The sequence below is a fragment of the Salmo salar genome, chromosome ssa14, assembly GCF_905237065.1.
Source record: "Salmo salar chromosome ssa14, Ssal_v3.1, whole genome shotgun sequence".
In the NCBI taxonomy this organism is placed as follows: Eukaryota; Metazoa; Chordata; class Actinopteri; order Salmoniformes; family Salmonidae; genus Salmo; species Salmo salar.
Window position 1 is genome coordinate 55,121,136 of NC_059455.1, and position 20,723 is coordinate 55,141,858.

Sequence of the window (20,723 nt, forward strand, 5' to 3'; positions counted from 1 at the left end):
AATCTGATTGATTGATTGCTTCTGTGGACAGGTGTCTTTTTTACAGGTAACAAGCTGCGGTTAGGATCACTCCCTTTAAGAGTGTGCTCCTAATCTCAGCTCGTTACCTGTATAAAAGACACCTGGGAGCCAGAAATCTTTCTGATTGAGAGGGGGTCAAATAATTATTTCTCTCATTAAAATGCAAATCAATGTACACTGCTCAAAAAAATAAAGGGAACACTTAAACAACACAATGTAACTCCAAGTCAATCACACTTCTATGAAATCAAACTGTCCACTTAGGAAGCAACACTGATTGACAATAAATGTCACATGCTGTTGTGCAAATGGAATAGACAACAGGTGGAAATTATAGGCAATTAGCAAGACACCCCCAATAAAGGAGTGGTTCTGCAGGTGGGGACCAACAGACCACTTCTCAGTTCCTATGCTTCCTGGCTGATGTTTTGGTCACTTTTGAATGCTGGCGGTGCTTTCACTCTAGTGATAGCATGAGACGGAGTCTACAACCCACACAAGTGGCTCAGGTAGTGCAGCTCATCCAGGATGGCACATCAATGCGAGCTGTGGCAAGAAGGTCTGCTGTGTCTGTCAGCGTAGTGTCCAGAGCATGGAGGCGCTACCAGGAGACAGGCCAGTACATCAGGAGACGTGGAGGAGGTCGTAGGAGGGCAACAACCCAGCAGCAGGACTGCTACCTCCGCCTTTGTGCAAGGAGGAGAAGGAGAAGCACTGCCAGAGCCCTGCAAAATGACCTCCAGCAGGCCACAAATGTGCATGTGTCTGCTCAAACGGTCAGAAACAGACTCCATGAGGGTGGTATGAGAGCCCGACGTCCACAGGTGGGGGTTGTGCTTACAGCCCAACACCGTGCAGGACGTTTGGCATTTTCCAGAGAACACCAAGATTGGCATATTCGCCACTGGCGCCCTGTGCTCTTCACAGATGAAAGCAGGTTCACACTGAGCACGTGACAGACGTGACAGAGTCTGGAGATGCCGTGGAGAACGTTCTGCTGCCTGCAACATCCTCCAGCATGACCGGTTTGGCGGTGGGTCAGTCATGGTGTGGGGTGGCATATCTTTTGGGGGCCGCACAGCCCTCCATGTGCTCACCAGAGGTAGTCTGACTGCCATTAGGTACCGAGATGAGATCCTCAGACCCCTTGTGAGACCATATGCTGGTGCGGTTGGCCCTGGGTTCCTCCTAATGCAAGACCATGCTAGACCTCATGTGGCTGGAGTGTGTCAGCAGTTCCTGCAAGAGAAAGGCATTGATGCTATGGACTGGCCCGCCCGTTCCCCAGACCTGAATCCAATTGAGCACATCTGGGACATCATGTCTCGCTCTATCCACCAACGCCACGTTGCACCACAGACTGTCCAGGAGTTGGCGGATGCTTTAGTCCAGGTCTGGGAGGAGATCCCTCAGGAGACCATCCGCCACCTCATCAGGAGCATGCCCAGGCGTTGTAGGGAGGTCATACAGGCACGTGGAGGCCACACACACTACTGAGCCTCATTTTGACTTGTTTTAAGGACATTACATCAAAGTTGGATCAGCCTGTAGTGTGGTTTTCCACTTTAATTTTGAGTGTGACTCCAAATCCAGACCTCCATGGGTTGATAAATTGGATTTCCATTGATTATTTTTGTGTGATTTTGTTGTCAGCACATTCAACTATGTAAAGAAAAAAGTATTTAATAAGATTATTTCTTTCATTCAGATCTAGGATGTGTTGTTTAAGTGTTCCCTTTATTTTTTTGAGCAGTATATAACATTTCTGACTTGTGTTTTTCTGGATATTTTTGTTGTTATTCTGTCTCTCACTGTTCAAATAAACCTACCATTAAAATTATAGACTGATCCTTTCTTTGTCAGTGGGCAAACGTACAAAATCAGCAGGGGATCAAATACTTTTTTCCCCCACTGTACGTGAGTCATTTTCTATTACGGTATGTTTACTTTTACTCAAGTATTACAATTGGGTACTTTTTCCACCACTGCCTACGTCCTACCACACCATCTTCAGAGATAGCTGTGCACATGGAGATGTTTCCCCCACATTGTCTAAGCACTTGGACGGTCGGCCATTGGCCAATGAGGTTCTGCCACAGCGACGAGTTTTGGCCAGGTTGAAGCCTGCTTCATCAAAGATACACTTGTGATGGTTCACAGCAGCATCAAGCACCATCACTCTCTAAAAATATATTTAGGATAGTTCCTTTTACACTATAATTCCAATATGATATTGTGAAGTAGCATTTGCATCAAATAGTAACAGTATATAGTGCGGTACCTGAACATACTCGGCTTGCAGTTGTTTCACCTGGTCGTTGTTTCGCTCAATGGCCTGCTTAATTTCGAACAGCCGTATGTCATTCCTGGCCCTAACCATTTCCACCACTGCCCACTCCTGCTGGTTGGTCAGCTCATGGCCACCACAATGGGGTCTTCTGTCAATTCTGAGGGTAAAACAGAATATACTGTCAATAGTTCATACTGTAACTTGTTTTGTGAATTTACATGCATTACAGAGTAATTTACTGTAAATGTAATGTAATGCATAATGCATAATGCATATCCTGCAGACTTACCAGTTTTCTTGGCAAAATGTTCTCATGATCAAATTGACAGTTCATCTTTTCAGATTGAGGTGAACTAATCTGTTAGCTTCTGCCATGGTAAGGCCCTGGTTTGCCCCATGGTCAACAACGACGGCCCAGACTTCATTAGACACAACAGTTCCCTGCTGCCTGCCTCCCTCTCTCTGATGTCCACCACTTTGATGGGGCCCATGTCCACCTATTTGATGGGGCCCATGCTCACCTCATAAACAGGCCCCTTGTCCACGAGCTCTATGATTTCTTCCTCTCCCTTGCCATCTATCCTGTTCCATATTGAAAGAAAGTGTTCACACCTTGGAGTAAAAGCCAGCAACGACACAGTCCCCCTGCAAAACGAAACATATTTGGTTAGAAGTAATCTCTAGTGGACAGATTAATGGTTAGTGACACTTCTGCAAGAATTTTACTTCTCAGTAACTGAGATTAGGTTAGTAGAGACCATACTGAGTCCTTTCCACCTCACTTTAGCGCTCTACAGTTCAATATGAGTTCCATTGTTATGTTCTATGTTCTGTTGCATGGGTAAACAGTCTCAAACTCTGAAAGACCAAATAATTAGTATTTATTAGCAAAAGATAGTAAAACAACTGCTGGACACAGTACATAGTGTTATAGTTTCACAGAACTAGGATAAGACACATGAGGCTTTAAGCCACTAGGATAAAGATAAGGACAATTTTTTTTATTAATTGACCTTTATTTAAATAGGCAGATCAGTTAAGAACAAATTCTTATTCTTAATGACAGCCTACCGGGGAACAGTGAGTTAACTGCCTTGTTCAGGGGCAGAACTACATTTTTTTTTTTACCTTGTCATCTCAGGGATTCAATCCAGCAACATTTTGGTTACTGGCCCAACGTTCTAACCACTAGGGTACCTGCTGCCCCACCACTAGTGCCATATAATCATCCAGGAATACATCTCAAGCAAACTGGAAATACATTTAAACTGTGATAGGATCTGTAGAACCAAGAAACACCTTTAAGCACAGAACCACTCGTATACATAACATAGCCATTTTTCAATGTGCTCCACCTTACAATATTATTTATCTTATGTAAAGTTGTCATTCTCTTTTGTGCACTATGACTATGAAAAACTGCAAAAAAATATTGATTTCGTATCATACACAGCGTTATACAACAGATGTTTATTTTGAAGGCAAATCGGAAAACCGGAAGTCTTAATGTTGCTGCTGGGAGGCTAATGTTGCTGCCATGACGCTAATAAAGACCAACGAAGCAAGCAGTCCCTACACATAAACCTTCCGGTGAAGAACACGATAGCTCGAAGGTTCTGCCTATGAGAGTGTTGAATCACGCAGGTTGTTTGCATTCGTTTTTTATCAGTCATGATTCATTAATAGTGTCTACAACTCAACAGACACATTTTCTTCAATACCTTTTACTTATAAATTCATTATTTTCAGAATGTTTCACGTCCTGCAAGATTTCAATTTCCCATACCTCCCTATATGTCCGTCCGTAAAATATTCCGACTGATACATACAGGAAGCACATTAAGTTGTGTGTAGTTCAGCTCCTATATAGTTCATCTTAAACATATAGTCAATTTATCAATAATTCTGAAACATGGCTGTATCAAATTATTCATTGAAGGTCAACAGACGGCTTTTGGATCCCAGCTTTGAGAGTTACAGACTGTCTCTGGAGCCCATACCAACTTACAACGTAGAGCTAGATGCTGGTGAGAAACTGCCCGCCACGTCGCATTATCCTTAGAACATGCTAATATTGCCATTATTTTGATTTAGCTACAGGGCTGCTAACTTTTGAAGAAAACTTGGAGTGAGTGAGATTTGCTCTGTGAATTTCATTTCCCCTAACACAACCCATGTTTTAAATCTAATTTCCTGCAATTCTATGTATTTTGACATGGCTTAAGCCTATGACCAGGGTGGAATTAATACAAAAATCACAGGTCAGGAGTGTTCAGGGTGCTTTCAACATTAAATGAACATTCAACATTGGATGACTTTGTTACTTAGCGATTTTTTGGGGGGGATGAAATTTGCTAATAAAGTATGCTAATATTATTTCAATTTGTTTTGTGGTTTGACACTATTCAGACTAATTAAATACTACAAACAGTGGGAAGATTGGAAAGCAGAGATTGATCCCAGTTCTTATGCAACACGTGCCAGGGAGTGTTACCAATACACCAAGGCTCTGCACAGGAAATATTCATGTTTAATGGCAGTGGGTAACCAAATCATAGATTGCAGTTGACTTGTCTATATACTGCTTTCAAGATAAGGACACAAACATTTTGTAATTTGTGTGAACTCTCTCTTTAAAAAAGGTCTGTAAGAAAATCCTGCTTGCTCTCCAGGAGGGTTGGCCACCACCCCTGATCTATGTTTCCCAAGTGCTGGGTGTTTGAAATGTTTTTCTTATTACAAATAATTTCTCAAAATCACCAAACCTTGAAGAAAAATCTGATGAATTTGGGTGGTTTATACCTACTAGGTGAAGATCCTTACCATCATCTTACTCTACCTAGACACAATATTATGCTTTATGAGTTGCCTAGAATGTGCACAATAGTAAAATGTCAAATTATATTTGATTCTTGGAGCATTTACTATCCAATGCTTATTTGTATGACTTGTTCATGAATGGCTGCAAAAATACATGGCCTCATAATTAACTTTCAAAGACACAAGTAGGCATATGAGATTTCTAATATGTGATTACACTGGCAAAATTGGGAAGAAGTGGAATAATAAAATACGTGTGGGGAATAACAGCAGTATTCTTGCTGACAAGCACAGTAATTACCCTATATTTTAGCCCATTGTTAAGAATGCACATTTTTCCACTGATCAGACTAAATATAGTAAATGGATAATAACATCCATTGATGACAAATCTGCCCCTACACCCTAACCAAATTATTTTCCTATTGTCCCCCATCTAGAATCAAATGAAATGGGTTCACAATCTGTTTTACATTTACATTTAAGTCATTTAGCAGATTGTTTTAACAAAATTATTTTCATAGTTACAAATCAGGTCACCCTACCAAACTTCCCTCCTAAAACATACTGTAGGTCTGTCTGCTGCCTTTTCATTGTCACAGGCTAAATGCCAATCCCCAAACGGGACTAATGCAAGTGTTGATCAACTTTAGTACATGCTGTCAAAAGGCTGCATTCTGCAATAAGGACGGGAGTAAAAGCAACCTAATTTTGTCAACAACATTGTACATAAAACAGCGCTACCGTGCTACTCTTTTTACAGTTTTATAAACTCAGTGGAGAACGTTCTAGCTCTCCATTCAGTTCCACTCTAATCTTGAGGGGCCTTTCTTTACAACATGATTCCTTACATAACTAGACCAATCATAATGGTTCAATGTGCCGTGATTCGGAGTGCTGCGGAAAGACAGGACAATGATAGAAGTTCCGCTCGTGATGTTGAATTGCAGGCGCAGATGCTGCAATTTCAAAACGATTTGGAGCACAGTTGAAAAGTCATTAGTAACACGCTGACTATACAGTACAATGGACAAATACTAGCAGTACTTTTCAATGCTTGAGATATGAGGTATGTCGTGAGAGCGGGAGAAGAGGGTCAAATGTGTGTCTCACGGCCAATAGGTAAGAATTGGCAGCTCTATAGCTAGCTATTTTTTTTCCATTGTTTGACTATATACAGTATTACAATAACTGCACATGCAATACTAATGACATGGTCTTTGAAAATCATTTGTCAATGTTAAAGGGATAGTCTGTGATTTCGACAAAGAATGAAGCCCTTTATCTAAGAGTACTTCCCCAGAGCCACTTGTATATATCTGAGTCCGATTTAAAGAAAGTTGGAGGTAGTTTCGCGAGCCAATAGAGATCAATGGCGACTATAGGCTCCTACTCCACCATGGCTCATTGGCCAAAGCCTATGGAAATCATTTTTTGTTGTTGTTGGATTAATGGCAAAAATAAGATCTGTGGTAAACAGGTTTAAGAGATTTTCTATGTTTTGTTCTGAGCATTTTCATCAGCTAGTCACTTTTAGTGAATGTTAAAGCATTTATATAATAAAAGCAAGGACATAAAGCACACAGGCTTAATAATTCATAAAGGCCATGTTAACTGATAATAATTTCACAAATGCAAAATATACATTTGCAATAGTATTTTTTTTCTGTGACAACACGTTTGTGGTGTCTGTCTTCTATTAACACATAGGTGTTCAGAGACGCAGATACCTTAACCTCTATGGGCTACTCAACAGCCAGTGTAATCCCATGGTGCGTTATTCAAATTTCTCAAAAATGCAAAAACTTCAATTTTTCAAACATATGACTATTTTACACCATTTTAAAGACAAGACTCTCCTTAATCTAACCACACTGTCCGATTTCAAAAAGGCTTTACAACGAAAGCAAAACATTAGATTATGTCAGCAGAGTACCCAGCCAGAAATAATCAGACACTCATTTTTCAAGCTAGCATATAATGTCACATAAACCCAAACCACAGCTAAATGTAGCACTAACCTTTGAAGATCTTCATCAGATGACAACCCTAGGACATTATGTTATACAATACATGCATGTTTTGTTCAATCAAGTTCATATTTATATCAAAAACCAGCTTTTTACATTAGCATGTGACTAGCATGTGACTAGCATTCCCACCGAACACTGCCGGTGAATTTACTAAATTACTCACGATAAACGTTCACAAAAAGCATAACAATTATTTTAAGAATTATAGATACAGAACTCCTCTATGCACTCGATATGTCCGATTTTAAAATAGCTTTTCGGTGAAAGCACATTTTGCAATATTCTAAGTAGATAGCCCGGCATCACAGGGCTAGCTATTTAGACACCCAGCAAGTTTAGCACTCACCAAAGTCAGATTTACTATAAGAAAAATGTTATTACCTTTGCTGTCTTCGTCAGAATGCACTCCCAGGACTTCTACTTCAATAACAAATGTTGGTTTGGTCCAAAATAATCCATCGTTATATCCAAATAGCGGCGTTTTGTTCGTGCGTTCAAGACACTATCCGAAAGGGTAAATAAGGGTGACGAGCATGGCGCAATTCGTGACAAAAAATGTCTAAATATTCCATTACCGTACTTCGAAGCATGTCAACCGCTGTTTAAAAGCAATTTTTATGCCATTTTTCTCATAAAAAAGCGATAATATTCCGACCGGGAATCTGCGTTTAGGTAAACAAACAAAAGAAAATAAAGCATGGGGTCGACTTGGGCACACGCCTAAGCCCATAGTACTCTAATCGGCCACTTGCCAAACGCGATAAAGTGTTTCAGCCAGAGGCTGCCTCGATATCGTTCAGCTTTTTCCCGGGCTTTGAGAGCCTATGGGAGCCGTAGGAAGTGTCACGTTATAGCAAAGATCCTCAGTCTTCAATAAAAAGAGCCAAGATGAAACACAACTTGTCAGACAGGCCACTTCCTGCATGGAATCTTCTCAGGTTTTGGCCTGCCATTTGAGTTCTGTTATACTCACAGACACCATTCAAACAGTTTTAGAAACTTTAGGGTGTTTTCTATCCAAAGCCAATAATTATATGCATATTCTAGTTACTGGGCAGGAGTAGTAACCAGATTAAATCGGGTACGTTTTTTTATCTGGCCGTGTCAATACTGCCCCCTAGCCCTAACAGGTTAATAGCACAGGTCTCTGTCTTCCGTCTGTTTTGTGTAAACAAACGCTGTAATGTGGAAATATGGCTGTGCGAGAACCCTATCCCTATGAAGGTGTGTAGTAATTTAACCTTTTTTTATATTATTTCTCGCTGAAATGAAAGATGCGTTCCTTACGTTTCCAATACCGTACTGCAAGCGATGCGTTTTAATGTTTAAAGCAAGCATCGGGGCTCTTAACAAAAACTCCACCAGCCAGAAGATCGTCAATAGGAGCTAAAGGTACTTAGCAACTTCCTTCAAACTGAACACAGAGACATAAAATGGTATCCATGAGTTCATCTGACTCTGGGGAAGTGGATAAAGGGCCTCATTGCCAAAATCCCGAACTATCCCTTTAACCTCTTACATCTAGACGTTCTGCTAGCGGAACACCTGCTCCAATATCCAATGATGGGCGTGGCGCGAAATACAAATTCCTCTAAAATCCGAAAACTTCCATTTTTCAAACATATGACTATTTTACAGCCATTTAAAGACAAGACTCTCGTTAATCTAACCACACTGTCCGATTTCAAAAAGGCTTTACAGCGAAAGCAAAACATTAGATTATGTCAGCAGAGTACCCAGCCAGAAATAATCAGACACCCATTTTTCAAGCTAGCATATCATGTCACAAAAAACAAAACCACAGCTAAATGCAGCACTAACCTTTGATGATCTTCATCAGATGACAACCCTAGGACATTATGTTATACAATGCATGCATGTTTTGTTCAATTAAGTTCATATTTATATCAAAAACCAGCTTTTTTACATTAGCATGTGACGTTCAGAACTAGCATACCCCCCGCAAACCTCCGGTGAATTTACTAAATTACTCACGATAAACGTTCACAAAAAACATAACAATTATTTTAAGAATTATAGATACAGAACTCCTCTATGCACTCTATGTCCGATTTTAAAATAGCTTTTCGGTGAAAGCACATTTTACAATATTCTCAGTAGATAGCCCGGCATCACAGGGCTAGCTATTTAGACACCGACCAAGTTTAGCACTCACCAAAGTCAGATTTACTATTAGAAAAGTTTGATTACCTTTGATGTTCTTCGTCAGAATGCACTCCCAGGACTGCTACTTCAATAACAAATGTTGGTTTGGTCCAAAATAATCCATCGTTATATCCAAATAGCGGCGTTTTTGTTTGTGCGTTCCAGACACTATCCGAATGGTAAATAAGGGTCGTGCGCATTTCGTGACAAAAGATTTCTAAATATTTCATTACCGTACTTCGAAGCATGTCAACCGCTGTTTAAAATCTTTTTTTATGCCATTTTTCTCGTAAAAAAGCGATAATATTCCGACCGGGAATCGGAGTTTCGGTAAATAGAGGGAAAAACAGAAAGACGGGGGCGGCCAGTGCACACGCCTAAGCCCACTGTCCCCTGATCGGCCACTTGACAAACGCGATAATGTGTTTCAGCCAGGGCTTTGAATTACGTCATTCAGCTTTTTCCCGGGCTCTGAGAGCCCATTGGAGCCGTGGGAAGTGTCACGTAACAGCAGAGATCCTTTGTAATGGATAGAGATGATAAAGAAGGCCAAGAAATGGTCAGACAGGGTACTTCCTGTACAGAATCTTCTCAGGTTTTGGCCTGCCAAATGAGTTCTGTTATACTCACAGACACCATTCAAACAGTTTTAGAAACGTTGGAGTGTTTTCTATCCAAAGCTAATAATTATATGCATATTCTAGTTTCTGGGCAGGAGTAATAATCAGATTAAATCGGGTACGTTTTTTTATCCAGCCGTGAAAATACTGCCCCCTAGCCATAACAGGTTAAGTCAATGGCAAAGTATTGCTGAAACAAATCTGGGCTGTAGATTTATTTCTAGGGTTTATTCACTTCAGATTGCTCACACTATTTGGCATAACTTATTCCTTATACTCAAAAAATAAGTGTATGCAGGAAAATTATTTGTGCTTCATAGATGAGAGTTGCAATATCATCTATGCAGAATGATTGTACCTTTTTATAGGTTATGCCATAAAAACACTAGACTAGATAATATTCATCAATGGTATAGCACCCAGTTTTTTTAAATGACATTTCACAAATTTACATTACCTCCTCTCTATAGCTGTGGCGGAGGTGAAACTGAAGGACAGTCAATACACCCTGGACCATGTGCGTGCTTTTGGCATGTACAACTACCTGCATTTAGATCCCTGGTATGAGGACAGTGTTTTCTTTGTTGACTGCAAAGGGCGAGTGCTGAATCTTACGGTTACCCTGGTAAGTAAGTCTCTCAAAATGCTTCATGGGTATCTTGTAAATTTCTTCTGAAAAATGAATACTGCTCCACAGTGGAAATGTTTTTTTAATTTTTTTATACCAAGAGCCCAACACCTCTCAGGACATTGCTTCAGTTATACCTCCATCCAACTTGAAATTGATGCCTCCATAATGCATAGCTTTTGAGAATTATTATTAGTGGAGCAAAGTCTATCTGATACTAATATTCTGACTTGTCCACTCAATACACTGGTAAAACAGCACATGGGTAACCCACTTCATATGTATATACTGTATTCTAGTCAAGGCCTACCCTATAGAACTAGTGTTGTACACACCTTTTTATATTCCTATACTGCCCGTGTCTATCTATACACACCATCATATACATACAGAAAATTCAGAAAGTATTCAGACCCCTTGACTTTTTACACATTTTGTTACGTTGCAGCCTTATTCTAAAATTGATTAAATGTTTTTCCTCATCAATCTACACACAAAGCAAAAACTGTCTTTTAGAGTTGGTGCATCCTGTTTCCATTGATCATCCTTGAGATGTTTCTACAACTTGATTGGAGTCCACCTGTGATAAATTCAATTGATTGGACATGATTTGGAAAGGCACCCGCCTGTCTATAAGGTCCCACAGTTGACAGTGCAGTGTATGTCAGAGCAGAAACCAAGCCATGAGGTCGAAGGAATTGTCCATAGAGCTCCAAGACAGGATTGTGACAAGGCACAGATTTGTGGAAGTGTACCAAAAAATGTCTGCACCATTGAAGGTCCCCAAGAACAGTGTAACCATCAAGACTCTTCCTAGAGCTGGCCTGCTCGGCCAACCTGAGCAATTGGGGGAGAAGGGCCATGGTCAGGGAGGTGACCAAGAACCCAATGGTCCCTCTGACAGAGCTCCAAAGTTATTTTCTGTGATTGTAGAACCTTCCAGAAGGAGAACAATTTCTGCAGCTCTCCACCAATCAGGCCTTTATCGTAGAGCCATGAGATCGAAGGAATTGTCCGTGGAGCTCTCGAGATCGAAGGAATTGTCCGTGGAGCTCTCGAGATCGACGGAATTGTCCGTGGAGCTCTCGAGATCGACGGAATTGTCCGTGGAGCTCTGATACAGGATTGTGTCGAGTCACAGATGTGGGGAAGGGTACGAAACAAATTTTGCAGCTTTGAAGATCCCCAAGAACACAGTGGCCTCCATCATTCTTAAATGGAAGAAGTTTGGAACCACCAAGACTCTTATTAGAGCAGGCCCCCCGGCCAAACTGAGCAATCGGGGAGAAGGGCCTTGGTCAGGGAGGTGACCAAGAACCCGATGGTCACTCTGACAGGCGTGGCTTTGGTACAAGTCTCTGAATGTCCTTGAGTGGCCCAGCCAGAGCCCGGACTTGAACTCTATCGAACATCTCTGGAGAGACCTGAAAATAGCTGTGCGGCAACGCTCATCATCCAACCTGACAGAGCTTGAGAGGGTCTGCAGAGAAGAATGGGAGAAACTCCCCAAATACAGTGTGCCAAGCTTGTAGCATCATACCCAGAAGACTCGAGGCTGTAGTCGCTGCCAAAAGTGCTTCAACAAATTACTGAGTGAAGGGTCTGAATACTTATCTAAATGTGGTATTTCCGTTTAGAATTTGTTTTACATTTGCAAACAATTTTTAAAACCGGTTTTTGTTTTGTCATTACAGGATATTGTGTGTAGATTTGATGAGGAGAAAAAACAATTTATTCCATTTTAGAATAAGGCTGTAACATAACAATGTGGAAAAAGTGGAGGTCTGAATACTTTCCAAATGCACTGTATATATTTATATTCCGGACTCTGACATTGCTCGTTCTAATATTTCTATATTTTTGAATTTCTTTTACATTTTTTGGATTTGTTTGTATTGTTAGTTATTACTGCACTGTTGGAGCTAGGAACATAAGCATTTCATACACCTGAGATAACATCTGCTAAATATGTGTACGTGACCAATACAATTTGTTTTGGGTAAATCCATTTGAATTGAACCACTTTTTGACAGTATCCCTTTTGACTCCAACAACACTTTCCATATGTTTTCCCGTGGAAGAAGTGGTCAGAAAATGACTTTTTGTACCTAAATGCCAAAACATTCAGTAGATAAAGCTGCTCAAATTTTTGCCAATTTTGCACAGCCCACCATACCGTGAGATCCATGTCTTCATCACTGGAAAAGGTATACAGCTGAGTTTTATATCATTTAAAAGGTTACTAACAGTGTTGTCCTTATTTAAACATTATTTTTTTATTTCATAAAAAAATAATGAATCGTTTGAACCATGAACATCAATTATCTATAAAAGCATAAACTAATTCACATATGTTGAAGCTTAGACCCTATTTTTCGTCATCTGAGGTTTTTGTATTGTGCCCGCCATCGGTTGAGACACAACATGCTCTTGAATACAGGGTGGGTCTCATTTCAGTCATAGAAATAGAATTGACTATCCCTTCAAACCGCTGCAATTTAGTTGGTACACCATTGAAATGTAAATTGAATTGACATTTTTACTTCTATTTACTACCACAAAGATGGCTGCCGGTCCACCCACTGTCAAATGTCAACTTAAGTGGTCATGTCCATTCTATTATCTATATTTCTATGGTTTCCTATGGAGGATTGACAGTATACTTTAAAACAGAGATATTCCCATTCAAGTCAACATTCTCTGATGTGTGAGCCTCCAACCATATTTGTGGTACCATTTAAAAGTAAACATTTTAAATGTTATTCCCATTTTAGTACGTTTATCAGCCGAAACATGACACCCACCCTGTATTCAAGAGCATGTTGTCTCAACCGATGACGGGCACAACACAAAAAACAAAAGATGTCAAGTAGGGTTTAAGCTACAACATATGCAAAAAGTTTATGAGTTTTTTGATCATTGAAGTTTAAGGGGGGGGGGGGGAAAGGGAAATTTTACCGCTAGACCCTATTGTTTTTTAACCCAGTCTCTGTACATAATTATGAGTGATGAAAGGTGTTTGAGACATAATTATGCATCATAGCGGTATTTTAGAATTTTGGCGCCGGGAGAGTTCAACCAATCACGTCATTAGTTGATTGAGCCTGCTGCCTGACCTAAAAATGAACGGAGTTATGTTTTGTAGCAATTATTGTGTCCTTTGTTTTGACGATTGCACAATCACGCTAGCAGCATGTAAATATGGTTGTCCTTGTTTAATAGAGCCATTGGACTTGTCTCAGCGTTGTTCTTATCTGCCACGACATTGCAGGATATCTAGATTGACACATTTTTCCTTGTTTTGTAAAGACTACCGCTGACGGGAGCCCTAATTCCTTGTCCAATTGTGTTCCCATCCTCCAAGGAAGCCTTTTAAAAATGGAGACTGTACTAGTTTCTACAGGTTCACGGGAGCTATGTCTAACCAAGATTGCTAAGTAATTACAATGGCTGCTTCTGATGCTTCCTCTTTCCAAGAAGAGCTGGACGACAAAACCGTTTTTTAAATATTATTTTACATAGGGACATACAGCCCTATTAATTTGAGCCGGAATACAATGAAGATGAATTGAGACAGCGAGAACAAGAATTTCGTGACTAGCGTGCAGCGATGGGGAGCAACGGTCAGGTGGTGCCTATACAGGCGCTGTCCGGCCATGCCAACAGAAGAGGAATGTCTGCTGCCACGAATTAGATCGCGGACAGTTGTTACTGGAGAGGGTCACTGCAGACCCCATGGATCGTGTGTGTGTGACCGACATCAAAGTTTCAACGCACATAAGGATAGAGGGGTGCTGGAGACGTTCTTCAGAACCTTCCAGATCAACTTGCGGCGGCAACCAAAACCAGCTGGACCGGGGGGCAAATTACAGAGTAAGTTATTTGGCTGTCAGTAGCTAGCTAGCAATATACACTTTCTTTTCACACAATGCAGTGTTCGGTAACAGTATAATGTTGTGATAGTTTGGCCATAACGTGGCTTGCTAGTACCACTACAAGCCAAGTTGAGCAAGCTAGCTTTGTTTGCTATACCCAGAATGTACTGTAGCCTAATGTAGCTAGCTAGCCAGCCTCCGTGCATCTAGTAGCAAAACTGGATAAATGTTTTGACGATGATGACGAAGAGTAAAGGGATGACTTTGGCTTCGACTCATTAGTCAAAGCTTATACCTGTGTGTTCTAGTTAACGTGTGTCTGAGATGTGTAATGTACTCCATCGTGCTGCGACAGTAGCAATACAGACAGTACACAACGATTGCCCATGAAAGTCTAATCGCATTTTTTTGTCATTCTTTTACAGACAATACCGCTTGGTGGCCTACATATTATTTTTGGAGTTTGGTCTATGTGGGGAGAAGTTAGGCAGAGAACACCGAATACCCTTGCCTGCATGTGTTGTTGGGGCCATTTGAGCAATTTATTGCTCACTTGATGGACAGTATATTGGATACAAAGAAGTTGATGACTCGAGGGGATGCGAAAGGTTCCATAACAACAATCTCCCCTTGTATCAAAGTGACTATGAACACCTCACTGCACCCCCCACACCAAATGCAAGTATTCCCTTTGTATAACTGTAGTATTTATTATAGTCGTTAGTATTTTTTTTATTCTGTTGTATATCATACATTGCCTTTATTTTTTTAGTTTAGCCTTTAACTGTTCCTAGGTCTCCAGAGTAAATAAACGTTGTCTTGAATACAAGCCATGTCTACTTATTTGCTACATAGACAGACTAATCTACTATTTTATTTAAACATATTTACTTGAAAAAATGTATTTGAAATGTTATGCCAACTCCCTGCATAATTATTTTTTTGGCAGTAAGATTGGAGCTATGTACTTTCAAATACATTTCATGAATATCACAATGAATTGATCCAGAAGTTGAAGTCAACACTGTAACGGTCGTCGTAGTAAGTGGACCAAGGCGCAGCGGGTTGAGTGCTCATTTTCACTTTTATTGTGAACACTTAAATAAACAAAACAATAAAGGAACGAACAGTCTTGCAGGCTAAACTCAGCAGTGCAAAAAAACAACCTCCCACAATTCCAAAAACAAACATACTCCTAATTATAGGACCTTCAATCAGAGGCAACGATAAACAGCTGCCTCCAATTGAAGGCCCAATCCCAAATACCAAACATAGAATTAAACACCCTAGAACAGACATAGACCAAAACCCCGGAATACATAAATCAAACACCCCTCTACATAAACACACACCCCGACCCATATAAAACAAATGCCCCCTGCCAGGTCCTGACCAAACAATAATAACAAATAACCCCTTTTCTGGTCAGGACGTGACAAACACTTTTGGTTTCTGATGCAACTGGTCACTTGTCAGTACACTTGTAAAAAGATTATAAAACATTTAATCAAACTCCATTAAATGAGCTAGCAATATCTATAACACAATGCAGTTGTGTGCATACTAGGCATTCTATATTATACGACATCAGTCTAACTGAATATGGATGTTGTGTTGGCTGAATGTTCTAGGCAGGGTCCTGAATGATGTTCAGCTGGTGAACCTCATCTTGTGTTGGGCAATGGCAGCTGATCTGGCAGAACTTCATGAGCTCCATGACCTTGGACTCATAGACTATACACTTTGTCGCTTGCCAGCGTCGTGCAGTCTTTTCCTCTTCCGAGTCAGATGATGTTGAGTTTGTTCCCGGCTGAAATCTTTCATCCAATGGGTCTACATGATCTGTACTATTAAAGCTAGTGTCAAGGTCATCATCAGCAGGGGGCGGCAGGTAGCCTAGTGGTTAGAGCATTGGACTAGTAACCGAAAGGTTGCAAGATCAAATCCCCAAGCTGACAAGGTAAAAATCTGTTGTTCTGCCCCTGAACAAAATTTTACGAACTGACTTGTTGGAAAGCTGGCATCCTATGACAGTGCCATGTTGAAAGTGACTGAGCTCTTCAGTAAGGCCATTCTACAGTCAATGTTTGTCACTGTTCCTAGGCTGTCATTGAAAATAACAATGTGTTCTTAACTGACTTGCCTAGTTAAATAAAGGTAAAATAAAAAAAGCAGCAGGATTAATCTGTAGGACACTAGTCCAGCATTTCCCAAAATTGGGCCTGGGCACACGTTTAGATTTTTGCACTACACAGCTGATTCAAATAATGAACTCATCACGATTTGATTATTTGAATCAGCTGTGTAGTGCTAGGGCAAAAACCAAAATGTTGCACCCCTTGGGGTCCCCAGGACAGAGTTTGGGAAATGCACTACGGTTTAATCACTGCAACACTTAATTAACAAAAAGCTGCAGTTAGTTCCAAATGGATGGTAAATAATAAGTAAGTCCTAAATATTTCAAAAACTTAAAGCATTGTATTTGGGGCAAATAATTTATTAAACCTCAACTATAGTGTATAGTCAAAGGTGTTAAATCACCATTGGCAGCGACTATGGCCTTGAGTCTTCTGGGTATGATGCTACAAGCTTGGCACACCTATATTTGGGGAGTTTCTCCCGTTCTCCTCTGCAGATCCTCTCAAGCTTTGTCAGGTGGGATTGTTAGCATCACTGCACAGCTATTTTCAGGTCTCTCCAGAGATGTTAAATCGGGTTCAAGTCAGGGCTCTGGCTTGGCCACTCAAGGACATTCCAAGACTTGTCCCAAAGCCACTCCTGCATTGTCTTGGCTGTGTGCTTAGAGTTGTTGTCCTGTGGAAGGTGAACCTTCGCTCTAATATGAGGTCCTGAGTGCTCTGGAGCAGGTTTTCCTCAAGGATCTCTCTGTACTTTTCTCCGTTCATCTTTCCCTCAAACCTGACTAGTCTCCAGGTCCCTGCCACTGAAAAACACCCCCACAGCATGATGCCACCACCGCCATGCTTCACCGTAGGAATGGTGCCAGGTGTCCTCCAGACATGCCGCTTGGTGTTCAGGTCAAAGAGTTCTATCAGAGTATCTTGTTTCTCATCGTCAGAGTCCTTTAGGTGCCTTTTGGCAAACTCCAAGCAGTCTGTCATGTGCCTTTTACTGAGGAGTGGCTTCCGTCTGGCCACTCTACCATAACGGCCTGAATTGGTAGAGTTCTGCAGAGATGTTGGTCCTTCTGGAAGGTTCTCCCATCTCCACAGAGGAACTGTAGAGCTCTGTCAGAGTGACCATCGGGTTCTTGGTCACCTCCCTGACCAAGGCCCTTCTTCCCTGATTGCTTAGTTTGGCCGTGTGGCCAGCTCTCAGAAGAATCTTGGTGGTTCCAAACTAATTCCATTTAAGAATGATTGAGGCCACTGTGTTCTTGGGGACCTTCAATGCTGCAGAAATTGTTTGGTACCCTTCCCCATATCTGTTCCTCAACCCAATCCTGTCTCGGAGCGCTACGGACAATTCCTTTGACCTCGTGGCTTGGTCTTTGCTCTGACAGGCACTGTCAACTGTGGGACCTTATATAGACAGGTGTGTGCCTTTCCAAAAATGTCCAATCAATTGAATTTACCACAGGTGGACTCCAATCAAGTTGTTGAAACATCAATGATGATCAATGGAAACAGGATGCACCTGAGCTAAATTTCGAGTCTAATAGCAAAGGGTCTGAATACTTACAATGTGCAGTAGAGGGTAAAGCAAAAAAACTTGGGGGCCAAATAAACCCTGGCATATACTATTTCATTCATAAACAGAATTCATAACAGAGATGAGGTTCTGTAGAAATCCTCCATTGATGACAGGAGACTGACAGGTCTTTGTATTGTGTTGACAGGACACAGCACTGGGGAAGCCAATAGAGGTCTTCCACATGTCCTCTGACCACACTACGTGTGAGGACCGTCTCTGTGCCTCTCTTAGCTTCATCTCTGCCACCTGGGCATCCCTCTCCGACGGTGCGGGCAGACTCTACCTCCTCAGAACCAGCATGAGAAGGGAGAATCGCAGTCTGAAGTGGGAGGTAAGAAGACTTGGACATGCAATATAATCTGTCATAATCAATGTTCAGATATTGACCAAAAACATTGCATCCACTTTGCTCGTAGTTTTTTTCCCTGATTTAAAAAAATAAAACGTTACATCCCATTTTAAAAGGTCAGCAGTTATATCTCACTTGAAAAAGAGATCTCAATTGTCAAATTAACCTACCGTAAACCCTTGGTGGAATATATTAATCCAGGCCTGTTTTATCTTGAGTCCTTTTTTATATACCATTCTGAAGATCAGGTTTAGCATGTTGATAAGCTTGAAAGAAATGAATAACCTCTACTTACGGTAATCACAAGCCCAGCCAGTTAGACATTTGGCTAAAGCTTTACATTAACTCTATCTGCATTAATAACATAGGTTACCCAGCGACAGGGAATTCACATTAAATGAACATTGTACATCATTATTTATAAAAGCTTTATAATGTATTTGACATGATTATTTATGGTATAAATGCATAATAAGATGTAGCTTGTTATATGAAGCTTTACTCACGCTATGTCACATACTCAGTGGACAGTTTGTTAGGTACACCACCCCATTCACGAAAAATTATTCGCTCCTACAGACAGTGAGTCACGTGGCCGTGGCTTGCTATATTTAGCAGGCAGATAGGCATTATGATACTGTTCGATGTAAGGTTAGAATGGGGAAAACGAGTGACCTAAGTGACATTGAGCGTAGTATGATTGTCAGTACCAGGCGCCGGTCCCAGTATCACAGAAATGGCCGGCTTCCTGGACATTTCACGTACAACAGTGTCTAGGGTTTACCGACAAACCAAAAACATCCAGTTAGCGGCAGTCCTATGGGCGAAAACGTTGATGAGAGGTCGAAGGAGAAAGACAAGAATTGTGCAAGCAAACAGGAGGGCCACAAACCGGGCAATATTAATGGCGCAGAACGGGATCTCGGAACGCACAACTCGTCGGTCCTTGTCACGGGTCGGCTAATGCAGCAGGGAACACACCGGGTTCCACTCCTATCAGCTAAAAACAAGAAGTAGCGGTTCCAGTGGGCACACGATCACCAACAATTGAGGAGTGGAAAAACATTGCCTGGCCTGACGAATCCCGGTACCTGTTGCGTCATGCTGATGGCAGAGTCAAGATTTGGCGTAAGCAGCATGAGTCCATGGTGCCATCCTGCCTGGTGTCAACGGTACAGGCTGGTGGCAGTGGTATAATGATGTTGGGAATGTCTTCCTGGCACACATTAGATCCCTTGATACCAATTGAGCAACTTTTCCATGCCCCAATGAATTCAGGCTGTTCTGGAGGCGATGTGAGGTCCGACCCAGTACTAGACGGGTGTACCTAATATCTTGTTCTTATAGATGTGTTATAAATACTACATTTCGTACCCACTGTGCATGGATTGATCTTAACTTAGTTCACAGACAGAAATGTGTTCTAACTAGACTTGTTGATTGTGTGTGTTTGTCAGCCCATGTTCAGTGAGGAGATGGGGGAGCCCTTCACCATCCTCCACAGCATATCTCACGTCCAGGCTGGGGTCCACTCCATGGAGGTCCTGCTCCTCCGCATCCAGAAAGACCCATCATCGGACTCTGATGCAAAGGGAAGTGGCTACTCTGTTTCTTTGGAATGGATCACAGTCTCTAACACTGCAGAACAGGGTGAGTGGGATGGGGCACTGTGATTGCGTCCCAAATGGCATCCTATATTCCATATACTGCTCATAACACTAGGGGATGACGAAACCTAACTCTTCTATATGGGTGCTGGTATAGTGTATGTAGTTCACTATACCATTGTATGTGATCTACCTCGTTGTGTTGTCAATGATGAGGGAGTTGGGAATAGTAACTAAGTCATTCAGGATAATTTTGTGCCTCAGTTAAATTAAACATCTTATTCATATGGAGATGGATCACATCATTGCTTTTTTAGTTTCTCAGTGAAAGAGCATAAGTTGATGACGGCTAGCTAATTAGCATGTAGCTGTGAATTAGAATGTGAACATTTGTGGCATGTTTACCACCTTCATGCACATCATTTCTATTATCAATGGCTATAATTTCTATTATCAAAGGCTGGCCTACAGAAACAACATTTACTTAGGGTTTGGGAAATCGAAATGTGCATTAATTGACTTTAATTTGCTCTGATATCTCAACTGTAGATCTGTGTCTTAATTACTTGGAAACTTCCTTTTGCCATGGAAAATCGAGTA

General features: G+C 41.2%; 1 protein-coding gene across 5 annotated transcripts in view; it reads left to right on the forward strand.

The window, feature by feature from the left end:
* Positions 1–4,116: 4,116 nt before the first annotated feature.
* nudcd1 (NudC domain containing 1) overlaps positions 4,117–20,723 on the forward strand; it is a 72,754-nt gene continuing 56,147 nt past the window's right edge. The window contains exons 1-4 of one of the 5 annotated variants that reach the window (XM_045693610.1): positions 4,117–4,338; positions 10,421–10,575; positions 18,313–18,498; positions 19,974–20,166. In XM_045693610.1, the coding sequence (XP_045549566.1) occupies positions 4,224–4,338; positions 10,421–10,575; positions 18,313–18,498; positions 19,974–20,166 (649 nt within the window). In that variant the 5' untranslated portion in view covers positions 4,117–4,223. Of the gene's footprint in view, positions 4,339–10,420; positions 10,576–13,674; positions 14,452–14,878; positions 15,132–18,312; positions 18,499–19,973; positions 20,167–20,723 lie in introns of those variants that run through there. The other 4 variants (XM_045693612.1, NM_001140357.1, XM_045693613.1 and 1 more) reach the window with 4 other exon arrangements.